The 26984-nt window shown below is 46.1% G+C and overlaps 1 protein-coding gene across 4 annotated transcripts in view; it reads left to right on the top strand.

Annotated features, from left to right (window-relative positions):
• Positions 1-4738: 4738 nt before the first annotated feature.
• The window catches only part of ETV4 (ETS variant transcription factor 4), a 38412-nt gene continuing 16166 nt past the window's right edge, over positions 4739-26984 (top strand). The window contains exons 1-7 of one of the 4 annotated variants that reach the window (XM_083583262.1): positions 4739-4944; positions 5992-6093; positions 6238-6334; positions 8302-8349; positions 22758-22811; positions 24147-24270; positions 25510-25584. In XM_083583262.1, coding sequence (XP_083439388.1) covers positions 6034-6093; positions 6238-6334; positions 8302-8349; positions 22758-22811; positions 24147-24270; positions 25510-25584 — 458 coding nt within the window. In that variant the 5' untranslated portion in view covers positions 4739-4944; positions 5992-6033. Of the gene's footprint in view, positions 4945-5991; positions 6094-6237; positions 6335-8301; positions 8350-13522; positions 13621-22757; positions 22812-24143; positions 24271-25509; positions 25585-26984 lie in introns of those variants that run through there. The other 3 variants (XM_083583261.1, XM_083583263.1, XM_083583264.1) reach the window with 3 other exon arrangements.

The following is a 26984-nucleotide window of genomic DNA, read 5'->3' as shown; positions in this document are numbered from 1 at the left end:
AGAGGGAGAACTACAACATTTTGTTGCAGGTCTCACTTGTGCACATTCCGCGCCCCCCTCATTTCTCCTGCAAGACCTGCCCATTTTCACTTGAGGTTGCACTGCTATGTGTCTTAGTTTTCCGAGTCCTTCAGCAACAGGGCAGCATGAGGACCTGCCCTCAGGCGTGCACATTCCTTGCCAATTGCAGTTGCCATAAGGAATGTGACTGTGCAGAAGCCTGCTGAATATTGCTTTGGCACTGAACACAACCTCTCTCCCTGCATGCATGCCTGCACCATTCTGCAAGCCCCTTTTCACTTTCAGTTACACATTGCATTTCTTTTGAAGCTCTGTCCTCCCCTGGCGTGCAGCCATGGCTTTGCGATGGGACCGTCAGCAATATTTTTAAAATTGAAGTGTTAAACAGCAACCCCCCAAAAAAAAACCTCCTATATGCCATTTTCCGCAGCCCTGTTCGCATCCCAAAGCGAACGTAGCCTAAGTCCGCGCATCTGCGCGTGTCACGTTTCGTCACTTCTGCGCATTTGCGTGACGTCATTTTGACGGTCTGCGCATGCACGCGCGACAAAACCCGGAAGTAACGCGCTCCGTTACTTCCGGGTCGCTGCGGAGCGCAACCCGAAAATGCTTAACCCGAAGCGTATTCATCCCGAGGTATAACTGTATAGTGGTACCTTGGTTCTCAAATTTAATCTGTTCTGGGGGTCCATTCAACCCTCGAAACGGTTCGAAAACCGACTTCTGGGTTAGCGCCATCGGCGAAATGGCGGAGTTCCTCCGACTGGAGGAACTGGCTCCGTGGAAAATGGGTCTATTCGCCGCGGCAAAGGTGGGGACCCACTAGAAATCCCAGGTGGAAGAAGCCTGGGAACGTGGGGTTCGGCAGAGCACCAGGAGCGCCTCCCCTACTCGCGGGGAACCCCATTTTGGGGCTCCGGAGCGAAGTAGGGTGAGCGGCGCGGTGCTGTGAACTGACTGCTATTTTCACGGAGGGAAGCTGCATTGCCATTGCCGGAGAGTGCTGACTTTTTCCTGTCGACAATTGGACTCTAAATAAGCACCCGTGAGTAGAAACGGAAAATTGGATCAAGAAATATTCTAATTTGGCACCGAAGCGGGAAGGTTCAAAACAGGAAGTCCGCCTTCCGCTTTTTGTAAATAGACTGAAGCAAAAACCTTGTAAGCTAATAGCCTGGAAAGTCGTTTTATAAAGGTCGAAATTTCCTTCATTTATAACCTTTAAAACCCCCTTGGAAGCAGGAGAAAAGGGGGGGAAATTTAACTGTTCAAGCCTGCAGGAGAGGGAGTAAAGGAAAATAAGCTTCCACCGTCTCAAACCTGGGAACGGGGTGTCAGAGGCAGAAATTATTGGAGACGTCCATTGACTGTGAATGGAACATTTTGACAGATAGCATAAAAAAAAAAAGAGAAACAAATTGATTCCAATGTTGCCTGTTGCATTCTAAAGAAACAAAATATTTGAAAATTGAAAGTAACTTTCTTTTGTTGGACATGCTTTAAAAAGATGGACACAAATAGAAATTGTATCCTCTAGAGGGAGCTCGTCAAATTGTTGCTGCAGTTCACTTGGGGATTTCACAGCTGTGAGATTAACATCGTCGGACCAGACTGTGACCTTGAATAAAAATGTGTTTGGAAGAAGTCCTGGTGCTTGCTTTTTGCAAGACAAGTGCTTTGTTGGAGCAGTTGCATGAGAAGGTGGATTTGATGAATGAGAAGTTGGATTTGATGACTGTTGTAATCAGTGAATGTGGACAAATAGGGAATACTGACATAGAAATCATACAGGGGCCAATCCAGGAAACTGGTTCGACTGGACAAATGCAAGGGCAGATAATAATGGAGGAAGTTACAGTGGTACCTCAAGCAACACAAATGGAGAGACCCGAGGCCCTGCAGGAGCATAAGTCGCTGTTTTGGAAGAATGAACTTGGAATGGGCCAGAGGGAGTCTGGAGCTGAGGAGGCTCTTAACTTTGGAGAGATTTTGAAATATGCTGTTAAAGATCTTTTGGATTATATTGATGACTGTGGGGAGTGGGACTGTGGGGAATGGGTTGGTCGGATGAGGGGAGATGGAGATAAGTATGGGCGGAAATCCCCCGGAGACCTACTCCTCAATGAGAAAGGAAAGAAACTAAGAAAGAGACCCACAAAAGACAAGGAAAAGTGCAAGTATAAACAACAAGAAGAAGATCTGCAGAAGGGGCATGGAAGAGATTTAAGAGCCTCGGACATAAGACTACCAGGTTGATGGACTAGTTGGAATGGATAGTAAGGCCTGACATAACCCGAGACCAGGAAGAAGGGACGTTGGATGAAAATTGGAAGAGTCTATAAAGAAAAACTTTTATTTTGGGAATTAGTGTAAAATTAATTAATATTAGGGAGAATGTTGGAACGAAATTGTCTGGCTTTAGTAGAAATGATATAAGGATAAATAAGTATTAAGTTTTTAAGTTTTAAGGTATTTTATGGTAAGATAAGGTTAAATAAAGTAAGGCAAATTGAATAACAGAATATGGAGAATGTATAGAGTTAATTAATTGGTCAGTGAAATAACTAATTAAGCTAGAATACAGGAAAGGATTTGCTGAAACAATGACTGAATTAGAATACAAAAAAAGGGAGGTGTGAGGAAGTCAGGGAAATAGGCAAATGAAAGTTAGGATATGGAATGACTGATTTGTTTTTAACTATTCTTATTTTTCTGTATTTTGTATCTTTTTGTCTCTTTTTTTCCTTATTATTTTTTTACATTTTTGTATTTTCTCTGAAATTTTAATAAATATTATTTAAAAAAAAAGAAACGGTTTGAAAACCAAGACGTGGCTTCTGATTGGCTGGAGCTTCCTGCACTCAAGCGGAAGCCACGTCGGACGTTCGGCTTCTGAAAAACGTTTGCAAACCGGAACACTCACTTCCGGGTTTGCGGCATTCTGGAGCCGATTTATTCACGAGCTAAGCCGTTTGACTGTCAAGGTACCACTGTAATGCCCTATCTTGCTGTTGGCATCTGTCTGTCTTGAGAGACAATAGAGTGCACATCCAGGGACAAAGTCAGAATGGTGTAGAATCACAGCGCCTGCTGTGGCTGCAATAACTCATAACTGTTTCCCACGTTGTTTCTGCTGCATTAGCAGCCCTGAAGTGACCTCCCCGGGGTGCAAACCTGGGCAGTGTGTTTGGAGGTCCTGGCCTGCCCAGACGACAAGACCCGCCCCCCCAAGCCTCGCTGATGCAGTTCAAAGGAAAGCAGAGAAATATGTGTGGCACCAGCTTGGCTGCAGGAGTCGCCAGAAGGAGGCGTACAAGGCGCCATCCAACCGTCTTGAAGTCTCCACTTAGATGTCTATGATATATGATATTCATGAATGACTGAATTCGTGGTGTATGAGCAATGGTAGCTCTGGGAAGGGAATAGGGATCTCCAAACAACTTTCAGCACCCTTAACAAACTTCAGCTCTCAGGATTACCTGGGAGGAAGCCATGGTATGATATTGACTTAAATACAGTGGTACCTCGGGTTACATACGCTTCAGGTTACAGACTCCACTAACCCAGAAACAGTACCTCGGGTTAAGAACTTTGCTTCAGGATAAGAACAGAAATCGTTCTCTGGCGGTGCGGTGGCAGCTGGAGGCCTCATTAGCTAAAGTGGTGCTTCAGGTTAAGAACAGTTTCAGGTTAAGAACGGACCTCCGGAATGAATTAAGTACTTAAACCGAGGTACCACTGTATATGGCATGAATGTGAGCCTGTTTACTGAGCACGAACCCTGTAACAAGTCAAATGGGCCTATGTATTTATAATTACATACCGTATTTTCCATGTATAACACAACCCGTTTTTTGGGACTCCAAATAAACAAATCCCCCCATATGCACTATCCGTGTATAAGACAACCCTCAATTTTAAACTTGAAAAAAAACAGGGAAAATATATAGCTTTATACAGGGAAAAATACGTTATTTTATTGTAGTAGCCTGACCTGGCACTTTGCAGTAAAGTGTAAGGAATAAAATTAAGTGTATGTGGAAAGAAAAATGGAAGCACCCTTGCTTTAAAAAGTTGCATAAAAGGCTTAAAAACCCAACATTATTAACTATTATTATTTATTAATAATAATCAATTCAGCCTTTAGCATATGGACCTTTAAACTGCACCTCCCCTACTAGAAACCCCCCTCCCCGCAAACCTGAAATCCCTAAATAAAATCCCTCCAACTCACTTTTTTAAAAAGGAAGCTCGTTTAGACAAAACTTTCCCAAATGCCTAGGTATAATCTATGATATAGATTAGTTTCCTTTTATCTACTTGATTCTTGCCACCGTCACCACGCCTCGCCTGTTGATGGGCGTAAAGGGGGAGGTAAACCGATCTCAACGCCTTTACAAACGCGGCGACAGAACCAGTTTGAGGCCTAGAGGAAAGGCGGGAGCAGCCGGCTCTACGGCAGCAGCCCAGCCAACGTGCCTACAACGTTTCCCTCCTTCCCCAGCCTTTTATGAATGAACTTTGGGCGCTCTTGTGCTTCTTTTTTTATGAATGGGAGTTCCAGCCGTGAATGAATCTTAGAGCAGCTCGCGCGGATTGGCTCGGGGCGCTCAAGCCACGCCCCTCTCCGGCCGGATAAGGGCGACGCGGAGCCTTGATTGGCCGAGCGTGTCCCCCGCCCGAGGCGGGGGGGATTCCGCCCCTCCCGCTCCTCCATTCACAAAGTCAATGAAACAAAGAGAAACAGAAAAGAGTCTGTTTCTGTGAAAGAGGAAACGACTCCCGGGCTGGAGGCGGGAGCAACCTTACTCGGCGCCGTCCCACGAGAAGTAGCGTAGCTCTGTTATCGAGGATCAGCTGCCCTGCGGTGGGGGCCGACTGCAAAAACCTGGACTGACCCCCCCACTCTTTTTCCAATCTCAGGTGAGGGCAGTGCTTTTTTTTTTTTTTGCTAAAAAAATATTAAGGGTTACTCTCATTTTGACTCCAGAAAATCACCATTTTATAGTTCAGATCGGGGAAAATAAATACAGCAAATGGACAAAAGTGCAAAGATTCTCCACAGGTTTAGGGGTATGCTTCCCCCTGCGTCCCCCCCCCCCAAGAAAAAAAGCACTGGGTGAAGGCGCGGGGAAAATAACTTTTTAAGGCAAATTGGGGTGGCGATGTCGCCTCACGTCGCAGAAGTTTTTTTTTTTTGGTAAATTATACCGGGGAGGAAAAGGACGTGGGAACCAGTTCTGGGGCCTAGTCCGGGAGGGAGCTGATTTTTTGGAAAGGGTGTCAGGATGTAGGAAAGATCCGGGGAGGGAGGCGGGTAGCCAGAGGAAAGGGAGACAAATAGAAAAGAGGAGTGCGTGAGCAGGAGCGGGAGGCTTTCCCCACGCGACCCTGATGCGTGTCTACTCGGTCTCGCTGAGTCTCGTGGGGCTTACTCCCAGGTAAGCGGGCACAAGCGTGCAGTCTTAGGCTAAGAAAAGCAAAGGAAGCCGGTTTTGAGGAAAGCTGGGTTTTGAAGTGAGGGGGGTGAGCGGGTGTTGAAGTCAACATGGGGCATAGCAATCCCGCCCCCCCGGGGGTGGGAATAAAAGTCAGTAAAGTAAGCAAAGAGAAGAGGCTGGGAAAGGGGTGCGGGGGGGGGAATAGGGGGGAAGAGATTAGGAAATGCCCATACTCCTCTCTGTTGAGCACCCTCTTCCTCTGAAGGGGGTTTTTCCTCTTCAATTTGTGGAAAGTGGGGAGAGGACGTGCCCCACTTGGGTATTTCTGCTTGTAGCAGCAAAGAGAGGGTCACTGGAAGGGGCTGTAATTCCCCCCCCCTTTGCCGTCACCAGATACGGAGCAACTACATAATATCACCTATCTTGTATGCAATTCTGCGATCCTTGTGTTTTGCTCCTCGTGTCCTGACTGCTATGGGGCACGATTTTGGTACCTGTTTGTTTCTCCTACATTCAATTCTCCTTGCAGGGTTTGCTGCCGGCCCTCCATGTTGGCGAGGGATTTGCACCCATGACCGATGGGAGGATGAAAGGGTATTTGGACCAGCAGGTGCCTTACACTTCTGCACAGGTGAGCGATGAAGGAGAATCTAACCGCCGGACCTCTTTCCTGGTCGGCCTTGCATTTTATCTTTGCAGCCTGTAGATCGGACTGGAGTTGAGTCCAGCATTGTCTTACGTTGTGTGCATTATTTTTCTTCTTCTTCAAATACAGAAACCGTCAGGAAATGGCATCCTGGAAGGCAGAGCTGTGATGGCTGCGCGGAAGAAATCCATGGATCCTGGGATGCCCCACGTCCCAGACCCCGAAGGTGTGTATGTGGGAGATCCTGGAGAGAGATGAATGTGGGTTATCTATGGGGACCACTTGAATATACCACCTGCGTGAAGCCTATTGGCGCTGGAATAAAAGGATCCTGATGCAACATCGTGACCTGAAATAATGATATTTGGGTACAGCTTTTGCTCCCGTTTTACAGACTGAGGAACTGAGGCTGAGCAGGAATCCCTTCTCGTGTGACCCCCCTAGCTCATCATGGGTTGAGTTTTCCATGAGTTTTAATTCTCAGTATCTGGCTTCTCTCTTTTTTTGACACTTCTGAAGCACGCCTGTTTTATCTTTAGTTCATGTTCTTAGGCTTCCCAATGCTGTCATTGCACAGCTTCTGGAATTTTCTGCAGCCCTGCCTGACGGCGCTGCCTGATGCAATTGCTACATTCCTCCAACTAACAGATTTAGGCAGGAGAAGGGAACTTGTAACCTCAGTACCATCTGGAGAGCTACAACTCCTCCATGTGCCTTCCCCATAAGAGGTCCGGAGGGTGGCAAATAATAATAATAATAATAATAATAATAATTTATTTATACCCCGTCCATCTGGCTGGGCTTCCCCAGCCACTCTGGGCAGTTTCCAACCAAATATTAAAATACAGTAATACATCAAACATTAAAAGCTTCCCTAAACAGGGACACAATAATGGGCCTTTTCTGCGCCCCGTTTGTAGAATACTCATTCCAGGGAGGTTTGGCTGGTGCCTTCATTATATACCTTTAGGTGCCAGGCAAAAATGTTGTTCTGCAACCAGGCCTTTGGCTGATTTACATACGATGGTCTTTTAAATGTGTTGTGGAAGAGGGGATTATCGGTTTGTTTTCATTTCAATTTTTATTATGTATTTTGCACTTCTTCAATTGCAATTTTATGTTGCGAACTGCCCCTGAGATCTACGGATGAAGCGTGGCATACAGATCTAATTGTTGTTTTTGTTTTAACTGCTGCATCACTAGTTGGACCACGAGATCAGAAACTTGGGCTGTTTGGAGAAGTCAAGCAGGGTGCAAGCTTACCTGTAGCTAAGCTCTGCTGAATTCACATGCATTCTAGGTTCCTGTCACTTGTGTGCCTGGGAGCCTTGCCACAAGATGGGTGATAGATGGCTCAGTCAGTAGAGCAGGAGACTCTGAATACCAGGGTTGTGGGTTCCAGCCCCACGTTGGGCAAAAGATTCCTGCCTTGCAGGGGGTTGGTCTCGATGACTCTCCTGGTCCCTTCCAACTCTATGATACTGTGATGATGGTGGTGATTAATTGAATTTATATACCACCCTATAACCGGGAGTCTCAGGGCGGTTCACAGAATAAAAGCAAGATATACAAAATACTTAATAAAAACAAAAACAATAAAATACCTAATAAAAATAAAAACAACAACCCAATAGTCCCCCCCTCCCCAAAAACCACATTTTAAAAGGGCATAGGACGTAAAATCGGATCAACCAAAGGCCTGGTTAAAAAGCACCATTTTTGCCTGGTGCCTAAAGGTGTATAATGAAGGCGCCAGGCGAACTTCCCTGGGGAGAGCATTCCACAGATGGGGAGCCACTGCAGAGAAGGCCCTGTTTTCGTGTTGCCACCCTCTGGACCTCTCGAGGAGGAGGCCCATGAAGGAGGGCCTCAGAAGATGATCTCAGGGTCCAGGTAGGTTCATATGGAAAGAGGCGGTTCTTGAGGCATTGTGGTCCTGAGCCATTTAAGGCTTTATTAGTCAAAACCAGGACTTTGAATTGGGCCCGGAAACTAATTGGTAGCCAGGGCAGTCGGACGAGGATCGGTGTAATAGGCTCAAACCGTCTTGCTCCGGTGAGCAACCTGGCCGCTGAATTCTGCACCAGCTGAAGTTTTCAAACCGTCTTCAGAGGCAGCCCTACGTATAACACATTGCTTGCGTTCTGCTGCAGCTGCTCCATGGGCATCATACCCTGTCCTGTTCTCTTGCAGATCTCTTCCACGACCTGAACCAATTTCAGGAAACCTGGCTGACTGAAGGTAAGGCTGAGCTGTTGGATTCCTTTCATTGGCCAGCCCCTTCCTTCCCCTTCCCCTTCATCTTCTTTGGCCACCTCCCCCCTCCCTTTCTGCTTCTGGAGACTTTTGCATATGTAACTCAGGCTTGGGTAAACTTGGGAGTATGAATCACACCATTGTGTCCTTATTTGCTTATGAAAGGAACTTGGCAGCCCCCCCAAAAAAACTTCCTTTTCCAGAATGGGCCGGTCTGGGACCTGCAGTTTGTTTGCTTTAAACTTTCTCCTTCGCAGATCTGAAGATCTGCCACCTGCTTTTAAGCTTTTGAATGAGGCACACTTTGGGAAAAAATAAATTAAAGGCTTCGAGTTTCCTTTTCCCCTTGGCTTGTTAGGTTATGATATCTCTCTCCACTGTTTCTCTGCTTCTCGACTGACGTCGGCCTGGGAAGGGGGAGCCTGTTGATTCCCTGAGAGCCCAATTAATGCTGATAGTAGTTAATTGCAGCTTTGAAGTGAGTTTTTGGCTTCTGTTCTGGAGACGGTGGATCTAGGGACCTGGCATTTTGAGAAAGGTTAGAAAGGTTAAAAATTGTATTGTTTACTTCACTTGCCATTGTTCTTGGGCAGTGGATCACCCTGGAACGTAGCTAAGATTAAGTCATAATTGCATACCATCGGCACTGATGACAAATTTTTCAAAAGAAAGAAGAAAGTGTGTGTTGTAAGGGGGAATTCCACCAAGATGACTCACGGATATGTTCATATCGCTGCAGGAGATTTATCAACTAGGTGCTACAATGTAGCTTGGTGGTTATTTCTCAGATGCCCAATAATTGCAAGGAAAATAATTTCTCAGTGGAACTGAGCATCTTGAAACACAGCTTCTGTTTATAAATGCCTAAAAAGTGAACTACTGTATCTCATGGTTTTAGAGAGAATCTTTTCCAAAACTTTCCCCCTTCCTGCATTGGAATGATTTAGGAAACTATTTTCAAAAGGTTCCAAATTATTTGAGAGTCTGAATCCTAGAAATGGAATAGATTTTGCAAAGTTGGCCCAGTACACGCAGGAACAATCAATCTGCACGGTGTATTCTGCTTCTGGAATTTCACTTTTCACCCTCAATATTGCCTAAAGAATGTGCCAGTCCTATTGGTAGTATGGTCCTTGGTGTATGGAATTGTGACACTGTGTTGTTGGCTATATTGCAATAAACGTAAGGACTAGAAGCTTGGGCCTTGCATTTTCGCTTCTGCTTTTTGATTTTTCTTAAAATGCTTAGTATGTCAGAAATTCAGTTCCTGTACTGGAATTCTATGCTCTTAAGATCTGCTGATTGCGTTGGCAGTGGTTTGAGGATATCTGAGAAGAAATGTAGTATCCTTGTTTTGTATTTGTGAAGGGGAGATCTTACAGCTTCGAGGAGGAAGGAAGCTCAGAATCGAAATAGGTTTCATCTGGTGGGTCTTTGTCGAACATATATCTGACAAACGATGGGAGAGAGGGAATGGATTCTGGGTGCTTTTACTTCAGCGTGTATTCCAAAAGTAGGGCCAAAGTTTCCCCATTCCTGATCTAAAGTATTCTCACCCAGAGGATCACTTCCCTCCCTCCTGTTCAGTACTGCCAAAGTTCGCCAGACTCTTAATGTAGTTTACTCTGTATGAGCTTATCCAGCACTAGTTTAAATTGAAGGAGGCTATTTTGGTTCCATGTTGACTAGACAGCAGCACATGATTGTCCCATAACATTCTAGCAACAGAAGCAGAGCTTTGCAGCACCCAAAACGCCAGGCTGTGCCTTTGCTTGGTATCTTAAGGTCCATGTGTGTACATTTCACACATATGAACCTCATGCACTTGGAACTGAAACTTCCAGGGATTTGAAAGAGGAAACTCAAACTTTCAAAGAGTTGCAACTCTTTGCAGCTTAGTCACATCAAACTTACAAAAAAGAAAAGAAAAAAGCATTTGCCGGAACAAAATAGTGATGCAACAAGACACGTGCATTCATCAGATTTGGGGAAATTGTGCATGTCTCTGGGGAATAGGGACAATTGGAAAATACAGATTCTGGATGGTGGGTTAGGCCCTCAGAGGAGGGCTGCCCTCCCCACCTGGAAGTGGCAAGACATACAGACGGAGAAACCTTTAACCTGATCTTCCTTGATATGCTGTGCAAAGTGGGAGTAACAGCCCTCTACTAATTGTAGATCCTCTGCTAATTGTGGAGGGTAGCTCTTTGGAAGGGACGCAGGTGGCGCTGTGGGTTAAACCACAGAGCCTAGGACTTGCCGATCAGAAGGTCGGCGGTTCGAATCCCCGCGACAGGGTGAGCTCCCGTTGCTCGGTCCCTGCTCCTGCCAACCTAGCAGTTCGAAAGCACACCTGTGCAAGTAGATAAATAGGTACCACTCCAGTGGGAAAGTAAATGGTGTTTCCGTGCGCTGCTCTGGTTCGCCAGGAGCGGCTTAGTCATGCTGGCCACATGACCTGGAAGCTGTACACCAGCTCCCTCGGCCAGTAAAGCGAGATGAGCGCCGCAACCCCAGAGTCGGTCACGACTGGACCTAATGGTCAGGGGGCCCTTTACCTGTAGCTCTTTAGAAACAACTTGTGGAATGCAGCTGCCATCAATATCAGACTCTACAGGGCACTCAGAGAATCACAGAGTTGGAATGGATGCTGAGTGCCATTTAGTCTGACCAGTGTTCAAAATTAGCCATGTGCATTTTACACCTGACTATTAGCCACTTGCCATCAAGTGAAGATGCCTGGGCCACCAAGATGTCCCCTGACATCTCCACCATCTGGAACTGCATGCCTGGGGATCCTTGGATTCAGACCATTTTCACACATTAATACTGTAGAATTCTATCCGTGAGATTTTACCTGCGCGATCAGGATGAATTTCAGGAAGCAAAATGCTTCTCCTGTGCAGCCTGAGCAATGTTATAGTGAATTGTTGCAGCTTCTCTTCACTTGCCCCACCCCACTGCTGTGCTCTGAGTTGTGAAAAATATTCTTAACGTTCTGAATGGTCCGTGTCACCATTAAGCAAAAGAGGTCGGAACTGGCCAATATATACAGGGCTGGATTTAGGTTTGATGAGGCCTTAAGCTTCTGAAGGTAATGGGACCCTTTATATTTCCAGCTGTCCTTTGTCAACAACAAATTGTCGCTGTTTTTTGTGTTGAATATATGCTATATGGAAATGAGCAAACCAGTGATATTTTAGGGAGCAGGCTAGTAGGCGGGGCCCATTACTTACATCATAGGAGCCTACACAACACAAAACGCTGTTGCTGTATGTAGGTTTTATTTTGTTTTTTATCTTATATTTTGGAAATGTACATCTAGTTTTCCCCCCTATAATTTTTTTGGGGTCTTCAAGAGAGTGGGGTCCTAAGCTATAGCTTCTTTAGCTTATACGTAAATCCGACACTGAATATATATGTGGACTGTCCCTGGATAAAAGTGACTTTTCTTCTTGAATTTCTCAGGGCTCTTAACCTAGCTCAAGGTTGTCCTCTGAACTAGCCAGATACTTAACTGATGATCCATCCCTGCCAGTCCACCATTTGAAAAATAAGACTTTAGAGCCGTCTTGCTCCAAAATGGCAGCTAGACATTCCCTTTCAGCGACTGCAACCTTGGTTTACGGAGCCATTTGTCCTTTAGCTTATATATCTGAGTTTCGGACCAACCTGCTACGATGCAGGAATCTCAACACATGCTCCCCCATCCAAGTTGAACCCATACCGGACCTTGCTAAGCTTTGCAAATGTGGTAGTTTTATTGCTGCACCACTAGCTGAGCTCATTTGCCACTCCCCAGTGAGATTCAGACCCTGCCTAGCAATGTTGTGCCAGAGGACAGGCCCTGAGACAAGGGCACGGGGAGGGCTGTGGGGCCAAGGCTTTGACCCCCAACGCAACAGTTAAACTCTGCGATCTCAGGTTTCTTGGCGTACATTGGAACTTTGGGGACAGGCGATGGCTGCATCTCTTTTGACAGGCTTTGTTCTGGGATGGTGTCAATACGAGAGTTTGCTGGGAGCTGGTTTGGGGAATGCAGCCGATCGAATGTTAGTCGGCGTTTAGCTAGTCTTGAACGTGCCTTTTCCGCCTCCCGTCTCGGCACACATGCTGAGCTCAGCTGGGGTTGTGTGGTCCAGCCTTACCTCCGGGGTGGGTGGGGGAAAGTGTGGGAATTTTATCTGGGATCACAATAGCTTACAATCATAAAGGGCATCGTTGCACAGCAGATGTTGTGATTTTTATTTGAGTGATGTGAGCGTGTTAACAGACTCTGAGAGATCCCTGCATGACAGCCTTGTAAATTACACAGAAACCACAGACAATGGGACTCCTAAAGTGTACAGGAGCAGTAGCATTGAAACAAATAACAGTGCTGCATTTCACAAGAGTAGTGCATAAAACACTTGTGAAATAGATATAGTATGTGCAATTTTTTTTAAAAAATAGCCTGCATTTCCATGCTGGCTGTGGAAGAGATAAGCCCTTTCCAACACAGCCAGCAGGTTAGTTAAAAAAAGAAAAGCCTTCTGCCAAATGTACTGGCTGGAGGTGTGTGACAAGGCGATCCGTGACGAGTGGCAAGGCTACGTTGAAACCAGCAGTTTTGATTTGTGAGAGATATTTATTGGCTCCTATATTTGTAATCCCAACATTGGTTTCAGGAGCTGTGGGTGGGACAGCGTACGGCACAGCACAGTGTTAACATATGGAACTCACTGCCACAAGGTGTGCAGACGGCCACTGCCTTTCAGAGAGACAAATTTACAGAAATATGCATGTCTGTCCCTCTGCTGCATTTCGACGCTGGTTGTGGAGAAGGGAAGTTTGGCAGTGGAACGGTCTCCCTTGGGAGGTTGTGAACTCTCCTTCCTTGGAGGTTTTTAAGCAGAGGTCGGGTGGCCATCTGTCATGGATGGTTTAACTGAGATTCTTGCATTGCTGGGGGTTGGTCTGGATGACCCTCGGGGTCCCTTCCAGTGCTATGATTTTCCGCTTGCCTGTGGTTACCAGGCGAGCTGTTAAATAAAGCCACTGTTTGAGAAAGAGGTCTGTTGCCTTATAGTGGGCGGCGGGCAAGATGGAAATGCATGACTATAATAACCTCTTTGTTGGATCAGAGCAAAGACTTGTCTAGTCCTGTGGCCGGTCATAAGCCTCTGGAAGCTTTCTTGCAAGGCAGAATGAGAGAGAATAACCCCCCATTGCTTGCCTCTAGATTTGGTGCTCTGTCTTGGATCATGAAGGTTCTATGTAGGTACTGGGGGCAACAGCCCTTGATTTAGGCTCCATGAATCTCTTTTTATTTATTTATGATTTTCAGTTATATACTCGGTTGCAATTTAGCTGATTGTGTGTGTGTGTATACATGGGGCCAATTCTCCAGTGACCCCCAGCTCAAAGGGAGTCTCAGACTGAGAAACTGGTTCTTTTTTGCCATTTCATTTCACAACTTGTGTGCGTGTGTGCCTTGGACCAAAATGCATTGGCCTGTTTGAAAGCAGCTGCTTGCTTTTTTTAAACAAACCCTCTCCCTGCTTCTTAGGCAATGTAGTCTCTGCTTCTTGGGTATTCCTGCTAATTTTTAGCCTGTTGCAGATGTGGATTCCCTCTCGCCCTACCCATCTTTTCCTGAATCATTATTTTATATTTTGGAGGCTTGCTGGCATCAAGAACACGTCTGACGGAGTCCTATGCAGGGAAGGAACCGCGGCTCAGCGGTGGACCGTTTTCTTTGTGTGCAGAAGGTCCTTTCAGAGCATCCCTAGTTGAGAAAGGGATTGGGTAACGGGAGAAGGAAGAAGACCTCTGGATGGAGAACCATTAGCAGCCTTGAAGTGCTTGATGCTGGGCTAAGTAGACAAAATCAGCCTGGCTCTGTATAAGGCAGCTCTCTGTGCTATTAAGGTAGATGTTCCATCTACCTTGGATGAGCTTTCCGGGCTTCTTGGTTGCTTGCCAGTCAACCCCAATGTCTGCTAGAGAGGAATAAATTTGCCATCTCTAGGAGGAAATGTTGAGCTCTCCTACTGTCTGACCTCGTTCAAATGCTTTGGCCGGGACGAATGAAATCATGGCATGTTAGATGTCTTTCCAACCTTGGCTTGAGGATACGCAGAGGTGGTGAGTCCTTTTTTCAAAAAACCAATCGATTATCTGTTTTTATGTAAAAGGCGGGCCACTTTGATCTGAAGTTGGGACCATAAGGCTGCAATCCTAGGCATGCTTGTTTTGTTAGTACACTTGAATCTAGTGGTGTGTTGCTTCTAGGTAAGCGAGCTTGGTATTTCCCCAAAACTCTGGTTTTTAAGGAGATCCATGCAGAATATGTGGTTGGGATGTGATTACCTGCTCTGAGACCCCATAGCTGATTCTCCCCTGGCCTCCTTGCTGGCACAAGTAGGACTAATTCAGCCAGCTAGCCCTGGTGATTATCTAATGCTTATTAGATGGATTTCCCGTAAATTGATTTCTGAACTTTGAATTTTATTGTTATTCATGTTTTTATACTGTATTGTATGCTGCTTTTACAATTAAGTGTTATAAATTTGTTGTTAGCTGCCCTGAGCCTGGTTTTTGAACCGGGAAGGGCGGGGTATAAATAAAAATTTATTATAATTATTATTATCATCTCCATAGCTCTGCATTTGGAAGGATTCCTGTGGTAAATCAGGAAGAACTTTTTGACAGCAAGAGCTGTTTGACAGTGAAGCAGTCTTCCTTGGGGATGCAGGGCCGTCTTTACCCGGGGGTGCAAGGGGTGCGGGGCACCTGGGCGCTGAATTCTGGGGGGGGGGCAGGCGCCCACCTCTGAAGCCGCCTAAGCTCTTAACTATCTACCTGTTATGAAATAATAAATAGTTTTGATCAAGCTAGAAAATCAAAATACATATACAGTGGTACCTCGGGTTAAGTACTTAATTCGTTCCGGAGCTCTGTTCTTAACCTGAAACTGTTCTTAACCTGAAACACCACTTTAGCTAATGGGGCCTCCTGCTGCCGCTGTGCTGCTGGAGCATGATTTCTGTTCTCATCCTGAAGCAAAGTTCTTAACCTGAAGCACTATTTCTGGGTTAGCAGAGTCTGTAACCTGAAGCGTATGTAACCTGAGGTACCACTGTATACCTAGGTGTTACCGAAATGTATACCTACTGTTTCACTAAAGGACTTTCGACTTTGTGCGCTCCTTTACCAAAGACGCACTTGTCATTCACAACAGCGCCGCCCACGCGAAATTAACTCTTACATCAAAATATTATGTTACGTATTGTATTGAACTGCTCTGCTATGTTTCTCCTAAGTAGGTGCCTAAACAATACTGATAAGTTTAAGTGTGGTGGTGGTGTATACTTAAGTAGAAGTGCATTGTAAAGAAATGAGAGAATAAAAAAAATTGTTTCTTTTCCCTCCCTTCTTTCATAAACAAGAGATTAAGGCGTAAGCGTGGTGTCTGACAAAAGCATAGTAAAAGTTAATTTGGGGGCTAAACTAAATTTGGGGGAGCTGGGCAGATCTTTGCACCACTGCGGCGCATATGCTAAAGACAGCGCTGTTGGGGAATAGTGGACTCCCCTTCCTTGGAGGTGTTTAAGCAGAGCTTGGGTGGCCATCTGTCATGGATGCTTTAGCCGAGATTTCTGCGTTGCAGGGGGTTGGACTAGATGACCATTGGGTCCCTTCCAACTCTACAATTCTGTGATTCTATATATTTGTCTCCAATGCTGAGGGTGGGGGGAAGGAGGTTCTGCTAATGCAGTGGGACTTCCCTTTTTCCTGTGCGCCCTCGGAAACTTTTCTGAGGACTGCAGAGGAGGTCAAAGCTCTGTTAAGCATGCCGAAATCTGCTGCGCTCATGAAGCAGCAGTGTTGGGTAAGACGGTAAATATGCAAACTGCCCAGACTGAAAGCCTGTACCAATTTCTTCCAGAAGCAGCACTTCATTTGGGGTCTGCTGAACCCTCCAAATCTCTGCTCCCAGATCGATCCTGACAAACTTGGGTGAACTTTCAATGCCAACCTTCTGCGTTATTTGTTTCTGCCCAAGATTTCTTCCGAAAGCCGATTCCCACAGTGGAAAATATTGCATCCAGAGAAAGGGCCTAGGATTTGGCAGACATGTTTTTTTCTAGCTCCCCCTTCTTAAGTATGTCATTTCAGGAGTCATTCTTGAGATTTGTTAATTCACAATGGTCAGTGGTGACAATAATAAACTGTGGGGAACATTATTCTGCTAGTGATCTTACATGGGGGATTTTTAACACGCTGTGTTTTGTAAATGACGTTAAAAAAAGAATGGTTAGAACGCAGGCCCTTGAGCTGAAAAGGGCTCCTTCCCAGGACACATATTGCTTCTTTGCAACATTCAGGAATGACATGCTGGGAGAGAAGGAAGGCATTTGTAAATATTGTATATTTTTTGTGGCGGGGAGGGGTCTTCCTTCAACTCAACTGTGTTGAGTGAGGCAGATTTCGCACCTGGGCCTCCTGTTTCTTTATTTTGTTTATTTAAAACCTTTTTAAAAAAATAAAAATCTGCATTTCATCCAAAGGACTTACCGTATTTTTTGCTCTATAAGACTCACTTTTTCCCTCCTTAAAAGTAAGGGGAAATGTGTGTGCGTCTTATGGAGCGAATGCAGGCTGCACAGCTATCCCAGAAGCCAGAACAGCAAGAGGGATTGCTGCTTTCGCTGCGCAGCGATCCCTCTTGCTGTTCTGGCTTCTGAGATGCAGAATATTTTTTTTCTTGTTTTCCTCCTCCAAAAACTAGGTGCGTCTTATGGTCTGGTGCGTCTTATAGAGCGAAAAATACGGGAATAGTTTTCTGTGCGTTAGCCCTGATTCGATTTTTCCGCTCCCATGAAAGGGATACAAGACTATCTCTTCCCATTTTTCTCTCCCCCCCCCCAAGCATCATTCGAGTTTGATTAGGCTGAGGGTGTGGCCCAAAAGTCAGTTAGTGAGCTTCACTCTGTGTGAGGATTTGAACTTCCCAAAACCAAATCCAGTATTCCAACTCCTCTGCTACGGGAGGCTGCCAATTCCTCCTTTAGATCCTTTCAGGCTTCTGGCTTGTGAAATCTACTGTGTATCTCTCTCTCTCTCTCTCTCTCTCTCTCTCTCTCTCTCTCTCTCTCTCTCTCTGTGTGTGTGTGTGTTTACTAGAACCTTGAGATCCACCAATCAGAGGTTCATTTAAAATACTTGCACTTAGAATCAAGCTATTCTGATCCCAGTAATCTGCTTGGAGTGCCAGAACTGAACAGAGCTCATAGTCCTTCAAATCTACTCCTAGTATCATCCCTTGCTTCCTTCACTTCAGTAGTATAATGCGGCATAGATGGGAATTACAGTGGTACCTCGGGTTACATACGCTTCAGGTTAAATACGCTTCAGGTTACAGACTCCGCTAACCCAGAAACAGTGCTTCAGGTTAAGAACTTTGCTTCAGGATAAGAACAGAAATCGGGCTCCAGCGGCGTGGCAGCAGCAGGAGGCCCCATTAGCTAAAGTGGTGCTTCAGGTTAAGAACAGTTTCAGGTTAAGAACGGACCTCCGGAACGAATTAAGTACTTAACCCGAGGTACCACTGTATTTTGTTGGCGTTAAACATTTGGGAGTCAGAAATCGTTGCTTATCTACTTCAAATTAGCCAGAGATCTACAGCTAGATCAGGATCTATCTTCTGCCTCTCCCTGCTATAACGTACATTTAGAGCTGTGATCTTGTTTCGTTTCTGTGTTTTACGTTCACAGCTGCTTTTTCCCGGAATGGCAGTTTATGCCTTGTATTTATTTATTTTTAAATTGTGCTTGATTAACATGACACACCCAGTAGATGTCCATATGAAGTTATCACCTTCCATTCAAATGATACTAATGAAATGGTGCCCGTCGGTAAACGCGATGAGCGGGTGCTGCAGTTGCCCAAATGTAGCGTTAAAAATAAAAAAAAGATAAAAGCTCTGATAATGGAAGAGGAGGGGCTGAATAAAGGAGACTGCAGGAGCGGTTTTGCAATTGATTCCACTTCCCAGGGAAGTCCGGGAATGGTAGTTTCTTGAGGAATGGAGGTCCACAGTACAGTGGTACCTCGGGTTACAGACGCTTCAGGTTACAGACTTCGTTAACCCAGAAATAGTACTTCGGGTTAAGATCTTTGCTTCAGGATGAGAACAGAAATCCCGCAGCAGTGGTGTGGCGGCAGCGGGAGGCCCCGTTAGCTAAAGTGGTGCTTCAGGTTAAGAACAGTTTCAGGTTAAAAAGAGACCTCCAGAAGGAATTAAGTTCTTAACTTGAGGTACCACTGTATTCCTTGGGGGAAACCACGACTGCGTAAAGTGGTATGATGCCACTTTAAATGTATAGGGTACAGAAACCGCTTAGAAGGGTGCCATCACATTTTGCTGTATAACTTTCCTTCTAGTGGGGCTACTGTAAACTGACCCTGTAATCCTCAGGTGTAGGGCGGTATACATAAATCGAATAACTTACAATAATAATACCTACTACCAGACCCTCCGAGTGTCCCTGTTTTCCAGGAACAGTCCCAGATTTACAGAAGCCGCCCCGGTTTCTGAGTTGATCCCAGAATACCACTTTTCTTTAGGACATCCCTATTTTTATCAGAAAAATGTTGGAGGGTATGGAGATATGTGACCCCTGAGCCAAGTAACTATATAACCTTTAGAAGACATCTGAAGGCAGCCCTGTATAGGGAAGGAGTTGTTTTAATATCTTTGGAAAGGCACTGCCAGCGACTGTGGACAATAACTGTCTGACTTGGGAGAAGGCCGTTTCCTATATTTGGTATTCCATTTTCAGTTTTCCAGCTTTCCCCCCTTTCCTTTCATTAGTCCAAGCCAGGTCGAAGTAGGGTGTGGAATATCCCTTTAATTCAGTGCCATGTGGAAGGCATTAAAAAGCACCAGCCTCTCAGAGAAGTTCTATTTATACTACGCAAGCGGAAACAAGACATGCATATGAAAGAAACAAGAATTGTCCAGGGATGGGGCGGGGTGGCTCAGGGAACTGAGACTGATGGATTTAAAGTGCAAGTGAAACCGGGCAGTGGATTGCTTATTTTTTTATCATTTCAGAGATATTACATCATTTTATGTGACATGGTAGCATTTTAGAGCTATCCCTGGTAAAATAATAATTTAGTATGACTCGTTCTTGGCCTGCTACCCTAGATCTGCTTTGTTGGCATCTTTCTGCCTTGAGAGACAATGGAGTGCGCTTCCGTGGGTGGCGTCAAACTGCTGATGTCCTGCTCCTTCTGGGGTAGTTTGTCACCTGTGTGCCAGTGTGGTGTACTGGTTAAGAGCGATAGTCTCCTAATCTGGTGAACCGGGTTCGCTTCCCGGCTCCTCCACATGCAGCTGCTGGGTGACCTTGGGCTAGTCACACTTCTCTGAAGTCTCTCAGCCCCACTCACCTCACAGAGTGTTTGTTGTGGGGGAGGAAGGGAAAGGAGAATGTTAGCCGCTTTGAGACTCCTTAAAGGGAGTGAAAGGCGGGGTATCAAATCCAAACTCCTCCTCTTCTTCTTCTTCTTCTTCTTCTTCTTCTTCTTCTTCTTCTTCTTCCCCACCCTGGACTCGGCTCTCACTTGTGGCTCCATATCTGTTTACCTGGGTGTCTTCTTCTTTGGCGATCACTCGTAGCCGAGTAAGATTGTCTTCCATGAACACGGTTTTGACAGTGGGTCCGTAAGTGACTATGGAGGCTGATTCTGGATCCACACGTCCTTCCACAGTGGGGACATTGGTTTCTGGGCGGGAATTGATCATGGTGAGGGTTTGCCAAGCATGCCTTCCTCTTAGCGTGTTTCTCCCTTTTGTCTCGAGTTTGAGCGTCTTCAAAGCCCATGACGCCTTTGGTAAAGGCTGTTCTCCAACTGGAGCGCTCGCAGGCCAGTGTTTCCCAGTTGTCGGTGTTTGTACTACATTTTTAAGATTTGCCCTGAGAGAGTCTTTAAACCTCTTTTGTTGACCACCAGCATTGCACTTTCCATTTTTAAGTTCGGAATAGAGTAGTTGCTTTGGAAGACGATAATCAGGCATCCACACAACATCCAACGAAGTTGATGTTGAAGAATCATCGCTTTGACACTGGTGATCTTTGCTTCTTCCAGTATACTGGCATTAGTTCACCTGTCTTCCCAAGTGACGTGTAAAATGTTTCGGAGACACCGTTGATGGAATCTTTTGAGGTGTTTGAGACGGTGTTTATAAGTGGTCCATGTTTCACAAGCATACAGTAAGGTTGGTAGCACAATAGCTTTGTAAACAAGCATTTTGGTTCCCCTGTGAATGTCCTGGTCCTCACTCACAGAGCTCAGTTTTACCTGGGATTAAACCTCGTTGAACTCAATATATAAGGACTGTGCTGTCAAATTCCCTAACCTAGACTATTGCTTGGGAAACCTAATGGAAGCCAGAGAGTGATGACAGAACAGATAAGGGCAGGAGATCCCTTTTCACAGAAGCCATTTAGCTTTTAGCATTGACTATGTGTGCATTCAGCTGCCTTTTTGCAGTGAATAGGCTGCCCATCCCTGGTGCGATATAATCTGCGTTCCTACCAGGGCATGCCACATTTCTTACTCTCACACGACATCCCTTTCCTGGCTTCCTCCCCATTTCGATATCCCCCCAAAACCTTGTCCTTGCATTTAAAAGTCTCCCTTCTCCATCTCTTTGCCATCTTGCAACAGTATATTACCACCTTCTTCTTGTTCTTAGGAGACCCACTGGCGAAGGAAGGGGGGTGCGGTGGGAGCAGCATGCCCCGGGTGTTATCCCTGAAGGGGGGTGACATCGCCGCCTCACCCCCCAGGACGCTCGTCGCAGGCGGCGCCCCCCTGGGACGCTTGCCCCGCCCCTGCGGACGGCTAGCTCCGCCCCTGGGTGCACAGACCTCATTCCCCTCAGGGAGCTATACAGTGGTACTTCAGTTGTCGAATGTAATCCATTCCGGAAGACGGTTCAACTTCTTAGACGTTCAACAACCGAGGCGCAATGGGCGGTCGGCAAAATCAATTGAGAAACGCACCTCGGAAGCCGTTCAACTTCCGCAGCGCGTTCAAAAACAGAAGCATTCACATCTGGGTTTTCGGCGTTCGAAAACCGAAACGTTAGGCTTCTGAGGCACTCAAAAACCGAGGTACCACTGTAATTCCCTGGGAAGGACTGACTCTTGAACTACTTAGGAAATTGTAACTCTGCATGGGGATCTGGGGTCTCTAACAACCGGTGTTTGAAATTAGCCAAGCGCCAGGCACATTATGTGTCTAATTGCGACCACGTGGAGATCTCTGGATGCCGGGCTGGCGACTGGGGAAAGCAAAATGTCACCTAGAGAAGGATCTGAAATATTTTCCTCGAAGCTTGAATTCAGTTTCATTCTGCATTGTTTTATTTGGTGTTTTGATGTGTTGTAAACCCCTTTGAGATTTCTCCTTTAAAATATAAAGTGGCGTAGAAATGGCTTGCTGGTTTTTGAATGTCTGAGGTAGATTTTTTCAATTTCGTTGTGCTGTATGGGACAATGACAATAAGGATTAACGTATAAATGAGCAACAACATCAAACGTCAATGAAAAGAAATGGCGCTTAGACAATCTGTGGTGGCGACGGCAGCCTAGGTTTAAGGTGCCATTTGGCAAATAGGTTATATACCTGAGTTTCTAATGCTGCTAACAGCCCTCAGCACCCTTAACAAACTACAGTTCCCAAGGTTCTCCTTCTCCCTGGTTAATCCTTACAGCAACTCAGTGAGGCTGAGATACGGTGAATGCCCCAAGGTCACGCAATAAGCTTATGGCTGAGTAGGGATTTGAACCCTGGTCTCCCAGCTCCTAGGCCAGCACTCTAACCACTATGCCACACTGACTCTCACCAGCAGCTTGCTCTGGCTTGCCTTATCTCTTGCTGCTTGTCCCTTACTGTGGTCTGGATCCCTCGGCTGCGTGGCGCTGCTCTTTTGTGGCGTCCTGTCTCTTGAGCTGGACCAAGCTAGCCTGGTCTTCTATTGCAGCATCGCCCCAAGCACTAAGAGATCGGCGCTGCACAGTGGGAAAGGAAGCAGAGCACCTGGGTTTTTGATCCTCCGGAGGGAGGAAAACAGCCAGCCGTGCTAATGGGCGAACCTACTGGGGGGAAAAGATTACGTAGAAGTGACTGGAGTCCCAAGGGGGAAACTGGCTCCCGTCTCCTGGCAGTGATCCTTTTCCCATCGCCTCATGTGCAAGCTAGTTCTCCACATCCCTCCCCACCCCACCCCCCGCCACAATCCCCACTGCCTTATTTCTTCAGGAGCCTGGTTTTAATAGAGCACCGAGTTTGATGCCAAATGTTGCTTTCTCTTCTCTCTTGCCCTTTTGCAGCTCAAGTTCCAGACAGCGATGAGCAATTTGTGCCTGACTTTCATTCAGAAAACTGTAAGTACTATGGCTGGGGAGATGGCGAGGAGGAGGAGGAGGAGGAGGAGGGGAAGGTAGGGCTTTAGTGGGAGAAACCAGAAGGTGATGCAAATGTCTGGAACGCCAGCATGCCTGATCCCTTTCGCACAACCGGGATGCGCTGAACTGGGAAGTGGGGAACCTCAGGCCTGTGAGCCAGATGTGGCCCTCAAGCCCCTCTGCCTGACTCTGTCACATCCATCATGCTTTGCACCCTCCTTGAATGCTTTCCCTCCTGCCCCCCCCATCTTGAACTCTGACAGTGCTTTTGGCATTGTCCAGGGCAGCTGTCTACCAGCTCCATGTGGTACACAGGTTGAGACCCTACCTGCCCGCGGACTGTCTCGCCAGAGTGGTGCATGCTCTGGTTATCTCCCGCTTGGACTACTGCAATGCACTCTACGTGGGGCTGCCTTTGAAGGTGATTCAGAAACTACAGCTAATCCAGAATGCGGCAGCTAGACTGGGGACTGGGAGCGGCCCCTGAGACCATATAACACCGGTCCTGAAAGACCTACATTGGCTCCCAATATGTTTCTGAGCAAAATTAAAAGTGTTGGTGCTGACCTTTAAAGCCCTAAAAGCCTCGGCCCAGTATACCTGAAGGAGCGTCTCCACCCCCATTGTTCAGCCAGGACACTGAGGTCCAGCACCGAGGGCCTAATGGTGGTTCCCTCACTGCGAGCAGCAAGGTTACAGGGAACCAGGCAGAGGGCCTTCTCGGTAGTGGCGCCCTCCCTGTGGAACGCCCTCCCATCAGATGTCAAGAAAATAAACAACTATCTGACTTTTAGAAGTCATCTGAAGGGAAGTTTTTAATGTTTGATGTTTTATCGTGTTTTTAATATTCTGTTGGGAGCTGCCCAGAATGGCTGGGGTAGAAATAATAAATTATTATTATTGTTTGGCTTGCCTGGATATAGGCTAGAGAGGGAGATGTAGAAGCTAGCCTGCTGTACAAAGGGAAGTAAACCCTACACAAATCCAAAGTAGCACCCCTGAGATGGTTGGATGGTGCCCTGTACGCCTTCTTCTGGCAACTCCTGCAGCCAAGCTGGTGCCAAACGTCTTGCTCTGCTTTCCTTTGGACTGAACCAAAGAGAGCCCAGGACCTCCATACACACTGCCCAGGCTTGGCCTTCCAAATGTTGGGACTACAATTCCCATGATGGCTGCCCATTGGCCACGCTGGGCTGGGGCTGATGGGAGTTGGAATCCGATAGCTTCTGGAGAACCACGGGCTCCCCAACCCAGTCACAATGCAGGTCTTTCCTGCCGGAAGGCCTTGACGTCTCGGTTTCCTTTTCCCAGTAGCCCTTCACAGCCCCCCAGCTAAGATCAAGAAGGAGCCTCAGAGCCCATGTTCGGAAGCAGCGGGGTCCTGCCGGCGCAGACAGCCTTACCAGTACCGTAATGGGGAGCAATGCCTTTATGCCAGGTAATGCTTGGGGTGAGTGGGTTCCAACCCATCGCCCCTGATGTGACATTCACCTGAAGCACGCCTGTCATTATGAGATGCGCTTCCAGTGTTCCTTGAAAGCGTTAAGAATTGATGTTCTGGCAATCTGTCCGTACGAGGATTCCACTGACTCAACCTTCTTCAAGCGGCCGGCCAGCAAGACATGCCCTTTTCCTGGTCACTCCATCCCACCCCTCCCCAGAAACAGCCAGCCAGCATTCTGTGCCCACTAAACATGCACAGTCCTCATTGGGTTGCTTTGGAGATTTCCCTCCCATCCATTCCCCCCCCCCCCGCACACTTTTAGGGCTCCTCCAGCCCAGTACTTTTTTATACTCCTGCAAACTTCAAGGTTTCCCTGTGTGTGCTGATACTTTCCTCTTGTGCATGGGTGGTGCTGTTTTGGCTACCAGGGTGGATAAAGATCAATTACTTAAAAAAAATAATTTAAAAATTTATATCAGATTTTTTTGATTTAAATTGGATTTTTAAAATAAAATGCTTTTGGAGGAAAAAATCTAAAGTTAGTTTTTTATTTAAGTTATATTATAGTCCAAAGGCTATTCATCAGGAAAAAAGGATTTGTTTTAAGTTTTTCATGTGTGCTGAAACTCAGTCTAAGTCTTTTTTTAATTGTTTAACCACATAAGTTAACAAACATGGATACATATGCTATAATGTTATTGTTTTAGTTAAATAAATGGTTCAAATTGTTATTAAGGAAGTGATTGTTTTTCTCCTTCCAATAAAGTACAGAAGAAAAGTTGTCCCAATATAAACAGTTAACTTATTAAACCTCACAATAATTTCATAATTATCTGTCTATGTATTTCTAATAGTATAACCAAATCAGTTTTGATATAATTGTAAAAACTACTCTGAAAATTTATTATTCCAAAAATGAAACTTTCATCTGGTTGCAAATATTAAGATTATACCAGCAGGAATGAGTCTTTCTTTAAAAAAATTATTTAAATCAAGTCTTACTGACTAGTGATTTAAATTGTGATTTAAATCAATTTGATTTGAATCAAATCCACCCTGTTGGCTACGTAATGATCTGTACCCAGAGAATGAGGTCACTAAGGAAAACGAGCAACTGTTTGAGAATCGCACCAGTTACCATGTGGCAGGGTTATGCTGGGATAAGTGGAGGAGGTCGGTGGGAGCAAGTAAGATGTATATCCGTCTGCAACTGATGCCTGCATATTTCTCTAGGCAAGAGTCAAACTTTGTGAGCTCCCACGGCCTCCCCCAGGCTGCGCCCGGACGGGCATACCTTATGGAGCACAGGTGAGCCATGGCATTGAGCAGGTATCGTTTCGCAATGCATCCCAACCAATCCTGGAGACTCAAGCTTGACCTCCCAGCCACCAAATGCCAGGAGAAAGACTTTAATGTTCCTGTAGGGATGGATTTAGACACTAGGAGACGATATATTGCCTAGTTGTCATCCTTCCTTGCTCACATTAGCGAGATCAGCAGAGCAGCATCCTTTGCAGGTTAACCTTGGAAGCTAAGACAAGGTGGATTTAACCTTCTAGAAACAATAACCCAGGATGCTATAAGGCAGACTGGATTTTCCTGGTATTACCCCTTCCCTTTAAAAAGCAACAATCACACACACATTGTTTTGTGAAGAAATAAAAGTAGTATTTACTTACATAATTTAGGTATCGAAGCAGCGATTACAGTAGCAATATGAAGGCAGGCTTATAACTACTAAGTTACAAAAGTACAAAATCTTAGTTCAAAAATGACGAGCTCAGACACGCACATGGGGTCAGCTAGGAAGCCCAATGAAGATGGAAGAGGCAGGAAGGAAGTATGTAGTGTCACAGCTTCCTGCCAAGGCAGGCAAAGGAAGTGATCTCACAGAGTTCTCTGTGGCATATTTTACAGGAGAGCTCTGTGAGCCTCAGCCCCTTCATACACCTCTCAAGCAAAACATGAATTGTTGATTTGACTGCAATAATATTTCCTCCGACATATGCTCAGGCTAGGGCTCTGGTGGGCCTCTGGGGAAGAGGGTGCTACACATGTGGTCCAGCTGTTTTAAACACTACCAGCTCCTGAGCTAAGTAGTCAACTGGATCACTAGTGGGTAGGGCAAGGAGGGGGAAGCTGTGGGCCTCCGGCTATTGCTGGTCTACAAATGGCCATCAGTGGGCAGACACTATGGGAGTTCTAGTCCAAAAACATATGGAGAGCTGCAGGTTCCCCATCGCTTGGGCAGGGTCCCTATATTTTAAATTTTATTTATTTTTAGTGGCTGGGGTGGGGAAAGAGCCCCCTGAATCTTGACTCTTATTTCAGAAAAGCTTTACCCTACCTTTTGGTTCTAGGGACACGGGTGGCGCTGTGGGTTAAACCACAGAGCCTAGGACTTGCCAATCAGAAGGTTGGCAGTTCGAATCCCCGTGAAGGGGTGAGCTCCCGTTGCTCGGTCCCTGCTCCTGCCAACCTAGCAGTTCGAAAGCACATCAAAGTGCAAGTAGATAAATAGGTACCGCTCCGGTGGGAAGGTAAATGGCGTTTCCATGTGCTTCTCTGGTTCACCAGAAGCAGCTTAGTCATTCTGGCCACATGACCCGGAAGCTGTAAGCCGGCTCCCTTGGCCAATAAAGCGAGATGAGCGCCGCAACCCCAGAGTCGGTCACGACTGGACCTAATGGTCAGGAGTCCCTTTACTT

Source organism: Podarcis filfolensis (genome assembly GCF_964270895.1).
Source record: "Podarcis filfolensis genome assembly, chromosome: 13".
NCBI lineage: Eukaryota > Metazoa > Chordata > Lepidosauria > Squamata > Lacertidae > Podarcis > Podarcis filfolensis.
Note: the sequence above shows the minus strand (reverse complement) of the source record. Positions and strands in the feature narration are given on the sequence as shown.